A 6,797-nucleotide genomic window follows, 5' to 3' on the forward strand; every position below is an offset into this window, starting at 1 on the left:
GCACCTGAATCTGGCCCCGGTCCCGGGACACCGCCTGGGGGGCTCGGGGGTGCGGTACAGGAAGCGTCCAGGTCAGGGTCTGTGTCCCGGGGCCCTTTCCCTCAGCGGCCTGTGCCCCATCACGGACCCAGGAAGCAATGGGCCCTGTGAGACAGGAGCTTGCGGAACTGGCCACAGCCCCGCTTTCTGGGCCATCCTGTCCCCAGGCCTCCCAGCTAGTGCACATGGCGGCACCCGGGTGGGCTCCCGGGTACGTGGCGGCGACCTTCGGGGTGAGCCTCTTGCCTCTGCGTCCGAGCCGTGGCCCCGCCGGTCACTCTCACGCAGGGCTGGGCCTGATTCCAGGTAGGTCCCAGCCCGGCAGCCACGGGCTTGGGGTCAAGGTGCAGGGAAGCCCCTCCTCCATGGACCTGAGGTTCGTGAGTCTAGTTGACCCTCAGTGGTGTTTAACGTGTCTCTTGTGTTTAATTTTTAGTCAGACTTTGACCCGGCGTGGGCTTCAGTGGTCGCCGTGGACGGGAGCCTGGGAGCTTTGGTTCGAGACAATTAAAGACGTGGGATGAGGATCCAGTGACAGGACGCGGTTCTGCAGGGGGATTCTGAAGATAGACGCTTTGAACAGTCGAATTCATGGTCGTGGAAGCCGAGCCCATATTAAGAGATGTCAGGTTGGTCGGGGCTCGGGAGAGTGAGGCCGCCGAGGCCGGTGTCCCCGCGGCCGCGGAGGAGGCGCCGCTCCGGGGCCCCCTGCGTGTGCTGGGGTTAGGACAGGGGCGTCCCGAGTGGGCGAGTCGCCCGGGCCAGCGAGGCCTTGGTCGGGCCTCACGTTTGCCGTGGGGTTTGCTTCTGTCGAGGGTGTCGAGGGAGGGGCGCCCGGCCAGGCTGCAGGTTGGCGCGGGGTTTCTCGGGACGTTCCCGTGGACACGCTGCGGTTGGCAGCCCTTCCGGTCGCAGTGCCCTCCGTTGGGGCTTCCCGTCCTCTCTGACCGCTGGGCGCTTCAGACGAGGCTCTGCAAGCACCTTTCAGCTAAGACACCTTCGCAGACCCGGAGGGCTCGGTTTCTTGCGGTCGCGTGAATCGATGTTGGGCAAAGTTCCAGCTGAGTGAGGCTGGGAGCGGGTGTTTGTCATGCGCTAAAATGAGTAACATCTTTAAGTGAGACGTCGCTGTTCTCTCAGTGGAGCTGGAGGGACCAGGGCACCGTCTGCACAGGACTCCCGCTGTCGCTCCACAGACAGAGGGGGCGTGGACGCTCTGCTCGTGACGCGGGGAGAGGTGACCAGGGAGGTCCTGGCCTTTGGACCCCACGCCAGGAGCCCTCCCGGTGGTCCTGGCGCCTTTGCCGCCGGTCCTGACGGCCGTGCGCTCTCGGGAGCGGTGGGCGCTGGCGGGCCGCCACGGAACCCGCACCCGGTTCTCGACCTGCACCCCACGCGCCGGCTGCCACGTCCCAGGGCGAGCCTTGCGGGGCCGTGGTGGGGGGCGGGCTGATGCGGCCACCGCTGTCTCGCGTGTCACCTGTGAAGGCCTCCCGTCTCCACCTGGGCCTCGTGTGGAGGGAGTGAGTTTTTAATCATTCTTTGCTGTCTCGTTTTGGGAAGGTGAGAGGTTCTGGCCTTCCTCCGGTGCCCTAACCCTGTTCTACCTTTACGCTGTTTCTTGCTCCTCAAACCTACAAGCAGAGGCGATGCTGGTGCTGGGTGGGTCCCTGCCGGGTTTTTGGGTGGCAACACCACAGCGTCGAGTGGAAGAGAAACGTCGGGTGCGTCCCCGAGCCCGTCGTTCCAACCTGCGTGTCTGGACGCCAGCTGGAGCGCGGGGCTGCCAGGGGCTCTGCATCCCTGAGGCCCTGATCCGTGGAGGGGGGCAGTCACCACCATCAGTGTCCACTCAGGCGGCAGTGAGCTGTGGCAAACAGCAGTGTGTTTTCCTTCCTGATTTTTAACTTATTTTTGACAAAGATCCTGGTGGCTGGACACGTAGAATTGGAAGTCCTTGGGGTGGGCTGAGGTTTCAGCGGGGGCTGTGCTGCCGCGGGAAGCTGAGCGTCCGGCCCTGTCGTTGCAGGCGTCCGACCTCCGATCATGAACGGGCCCCTGCACCCCCGGCCCCTGGTGGCACTGCTGGACGGCCGGGACTGCACGGTGGAGATGCCCATCCTGAAGGACGTGGCCACAGTGGCCTTCTGTGACGCACAGTCCACACAGGAGATCCACGAGAAGGTACTACGGGCGGGGGCGGGGAGGTGGGGAGCCGTGGCCTTGCCAGCGCTGAGGCAGGTGTCCCAGGGTTCCTGCCGGAGCAGGCAGGTGTGGTGCTGCCCTCACCACCTGGCCTGTCGGGAGGCGGGGTGGGATGTCTCCATTATAACCAGTTCTTTCCCAGAAAGTGGCATCTGGGGACGTGGCTGCAGTGGACGGTGCTGGGGGCAGGCAGGCTGCGTCACCATCACCTGGCGACTCAGGCCGCGGCAGTCGCCAGGACACCCCGAGCCTGTGCCACGTGGTTTGCAGCTCTCAGGTTCCCTGGGACAGGAAGTACGTTAACCTGGTTTCTGTTTGTAGTCACAGCCAACCGGGTACTTCAGAAGCACCTTTCCCCGAGTCAGCTGAGGAGGCTGGACCAAGGTTTATAAAACCAAGGTGCTTCGGAGAGCCAGCAGGGTCAGGAGAGGCCCCGATGCCGCAGGGGTGGACAGGTCGTGCCCGCCGGGCCGGGGCATCAGCTGTGCTGGAAGAGGCGGCTGAGAGGCTGGGGTGGCTTTGGCAGCCTCATGGGCTGGTGAGGTTGGAGCCCTGCTGGACCCTGGCTCTGGGCTGGACCCCGGGAGAAAGGACGAGCTGGAGCCAGATGCACCCTCACGTGTCCACCCACCGGCCCCGCAACGTCCACATCAAGCCTTGAACTTGGATTATAGGCGCCCCTGTGCCCTCTGCTCGGGTGGCTGGCAGAGACGAGGGAGAACGGTACTCTTTACGGGAAGAGCCCGTAGACCTGGGCCCCAGGTTGTCTCTGCAGATCACCTCCTAGCACAACGTTCATCGCACAGTCGAAGATAACAAGATAGTAGGAGAAGAAAGAACTGAGCAAAAACCAGCAGAGACAAAGGACTAGAGGGACCCACGGGGCCGTGGGATGTCTGCTGCTACAACCACAGCGTGAAAACCAAGCCTGAGCACTTCAAAGGAGCCGAGAGCAGAAGACGTGATGGCGGCAGGGGCTTCGGGGCAGTTTTTAGAAGATCTAGGAGCAGAAACAGCAAAGCTGAAAGTGAGAACCCACTGGGCAGACTCGACAGCCACTTGGGTCAGTGGCAGGACGCAGGCTTGGGGTGAGGGCGCCACGGTGGGGAGCCAGCCTCCGACAGAAGTCTCAGGGACCGAGGGGAGGGGATGGGCCACGGGCAAAATTTGATGAGAAAAAGGCTGACGATGGTCCAGAGCCGAGGGGAGGCAGCAGTAAGCGGGTGAGAGAAGTGCGGCGGCGTGCACGCCCGGGCGGCCCCTCCGGGAACTCGGGCTGGCGGCTTCCCAAAGCTGAGCAGGCGCGGGCCACCTGCCTGGCCGTCCCAGTGCCGGCATTTCTCCCAGAGAAGCAGAGCACACGTCCGCTCAGAAACCTCCCGTGAGCCCCCCAGCAGCTTTGTTCCTCGTGGCCGGAACCAGAGGGAACCAGGTGGCCTTCAGCCAGGGCACGGGTACCGAGGAGCCCCACTGGGCAGAGAAGGAAGGGTGAGCCACGGGCATCGGCATCGGCCGGGCCAGAGCAGCCAGCTCGTCAGGGTCACAGGCATTGTCACTCTGGCCAGCCACCGTGACGGGGACGGCGAAGGGGACCGAGGTGCCGGGTTCAGGTGCCACTAACACGGGGGTGTTTCTCTGTGGCGACGGCAGTCCTGCATTCTGTGTCCTGTTGTGAGGTGGCTACTTGAACAGACTCACGGTGAAGTTCCACAGAACAGCACACACAAGCAAGGACAAGACGGCCAAGGGCACTTGGGTGCACAGATTACCTCCCCGGGCACAGGCTCACTGCCCACCACGGGCCGGGCCAGGGGACACGGGATCCCTCTCGTTGGCAGCTTCTTGTGAATCTTAAACTGTTTCAAACTAAAAAGATACTTTTTAAAAAACCAGTAGTGGAATGAAGAAGAGATATACCGAGGGAAAGTTTTAAAAATTGTAAGCAGTACTAAAACAAGTTTTGCCAGTAAATTTGAAAACTAAGACAAAACGTGTTTTTTTTCCAGAACTGTAACTTACCAAAACTATTTCAACAAGTTAATATAAAACCCAGGGCTTCCCTGGTGGCACAGTGGTTGAGAGTCTGCCTGCCAATGCAGGGGACCCAGGTTCGAGCCCTGGTCTGGGAAGATCCCACATGCTGCGGAGCAACTGGGCCCGTGAGCCACAACCACTGAGCCTGCGCGTCTGGAGCCCATGCTCTGCAACAAGAGAGGCCGCGACAGTGAGAGGCCCGCGCACCGCCATGAAGAGTGGCCCCCGCTCGCGCAACTGGAGAAAGCCCTCGCACAGAAACAAAGACTCAACACAGCCAGAAATAAATAAATAAAGGAATGAATGAATAAATAAATGTTGACAGACTGCTGGGGAGGGGCACAGGGCCCTCAGAGCCCCACCCAACGGGCAGGCGGCGTCCTCCCCGAGCCCTATGCCTCCTGACACCCACGGGAAGCCACAGCCAAGGCCTTGCCTGCCAGAGAAGAACAGGCAGAAAAAGTGTCCTGGGGACAGAATTTTATGCTCCTGACAGAAGAGACGTTAGGACTGTGTAATTGGTGTCCTTAGGCCTGAGGTAACGCCTGATTGTACGCCGAGCAGGACGCAGCGAGAAAGGAACCACAGCAGAACTAGAGGGAGCTCCTGGAAACTAAAATGGGAGCGGAAGGTTTAAACCTTAATAGGAAGCTAAGAAGACACAGTCAAGGGAAGCCCAGAGGAAAGATGGAAGCGATGAGGAGCGAGGAGAGACTCGCAGACTCTGCGGGGGTGCTGGACGCAGCTGGCCAGTGCAGCTGCTCTCAGGAGCCTCCCGTTTCCCATCCTGGGCAAGCACTTCCTTCCCCCTCTGCTGCCAGGGGTGGCCAGATGACCAAGTGCAGCCAGGGAGAGGACAGCAGCCTTTGTGTGCAGAGCCACCTTCCCTCTTTCTGCTGGCTGGAAACCAGATGTGATGGCTGGAGCCTGGGCAGCCACCCAGACCACAAAAGGAAGCCATGTGGAGCCAGGGGAGCCTGGGAATGGCGGGGCAGCAAGACAGGAGCCCAGGACCCCGGTGGCTCTGGAGCTGACACGGGGTCCGTGGACCACCTGGCTGCAGGCTTTGGCCTAGAAGGGAAGTATCAGCCTGTCTTACGCGTCACGTCTGATCAGGGGTTTCTACCTCCTCACAGCTGGTTGGACATCCGTCCGACGTTATTTGAACGTTAAGGAGGAGAGACTGACGTTTTCGCCACAACATGAGGAAAACTACCAAAGCTGAACGGAGGCTCCCGTGCTCCTGCCACGAACCCAGCATGAGTGTCAGGGGCCCCGAGAGGGCCTGCCATTCAGGATCCAGATTTCACCAGCGCCAGGGGTGGGGGACAAGAACCAGAGCGGCCCCAGCTGGGCGCGTCAAAGCCCCTGAGAGGAGGGTTTTAGCCAGGCTCGCTTGCCCACCCACACGTGGGGCCGGCGGAGGCGCTTCTCCCCTCTGCCGCTCTCTCCGAAGCTCCTCAGAGAAGGTCAGGTGCCCGTGAGGTGGGGGTAGCCGTGGAAAAGGAAAACCTGGGGTCCCGTTGCCGGGCCAGGGTGGGAGTGACACGGGGACGCACCTGGGGTTCCAGGGGCACCAGCGGGGGCCTCGTTGGAGTGAAGCGCCCAGTCCCAGGAGGGAGGCGCCGAGGCCGGGTAAGACATGAAATAAAATCCAGGGGAAACGCAGAAACAGGCATTGCAGCCAGTGGGGGGGGGTGGCTCCCGGTCGGTGGGACCTGAGGACCCTGGAGGAATAAAGGACTAGTCAGCCCACGAGCCCTGGGGATGCTGGCCGGCGCCTTCGTGCGCGGCCGCCGTCACCGAGAGTGAGAGGGGCGTCTGTGGGGAGCATGTTTGCCCCTGGTCAGGACAGGACCAAACGTGGGCAGTTCTACAGAAAGCACAGTGTGGGAAGGAGGGGCATCCGCGTACAAGGCGGTCACAACAGTCTCCCTGCAAGAGAAATCACACACAACAGGAAATGAGGGGGCGAAGGAGACGCGTCTGCAGTACGTGTAACAGTCGGGGGGAAGAGCTGAAATACTCAGACTCCTCAACCAACAGGAGAAAGATCCCAGTAGGAAGTGGGCAAGGGAGGGGGGTGTGGACAGAGCAGGTGACACTGCCCCCCCCGCCCCCCCCGGGGCAGCCGGGCTGTCAGCTTGCAGGTCTGGGTGGCACTCCAGCAGGCCTGTGTGAACCTGTCTGCGGTCTTCAGCCCGCTGTCCCTCCACCTGGGCCACCTGTCATCGGGAAAGCCCTCGAGCCGTCTGCGTGGCCTCTGGCGGTTTTCACAGAACATGCCCATCTGGAAAGATGATAAGTCCCTGAGTGTGTGTGTGTGTGTGTGTGTGTGAGAGAGAGGGAGAGAGAGAGAGTGATGCTGGGAGGGGAGACTCAGGCCGAGGAGGTGCCCTGAGTGTGTGTGTGTCTGTGTGTGTGATGCTGGGAGGGGAGACTCAGGCCGAGGAGGTGCCCTGAGTGTGTGTGTGTGTGTGTGTGTGTGTGTGTGTGTGATGCTGGGAGGGGAGGCTCGG

General features: G+C 61.6%; 1 protein-coding gene across 1 annotated transcript in view; it reads left to right on the top strand.

The window, feature by feature from the left end:
- Positions 1 to 332: 332 nt before the first annotated feature.
- Positions 333 to 6,797, top strand: part of CTBP1 (C-terminal binding protein 1) — a 27,359-nt gene continuing 20,894 nt past the window's right edge. The window contains exons 1-3 of the mRNA XM_029234728.1: positions 333 to 668; positions 2,069 to 2,223; positions 4,251 to 4,394. Coding sequence (XP_029090561.1) covers positions 662 to 668; positions 2,069 to 2,223; positions 4,251 to 4,394 — 306 coding nt within the window. The 5' untranslated portion in view covers positions 333 to 661. The remainder of the gene's footprint in view (positions 669 to 2,068; positions 2,224 to 4,250; positions 4,395 to 6,797) is intronic.

Source organism: Monodon monoceros, unplaced genomic scaffold (assembly GCF_005190385.1).
Source record: "Monodon monoceros isolate NGI ecotype Baffin Bay Population unplaced genomic scaffold, NGI_Narwhal_1 Super_Scaffold_20, whole genome shotgun sequence".
In the NCBI taxonomy this organism is placed as follows: domain Eukaryota; kingdom Metazoa; phylum Chordata; class Mammalia; order Artiodactyla; family Monodontidae; genus Monodon; species Monodon monoceros.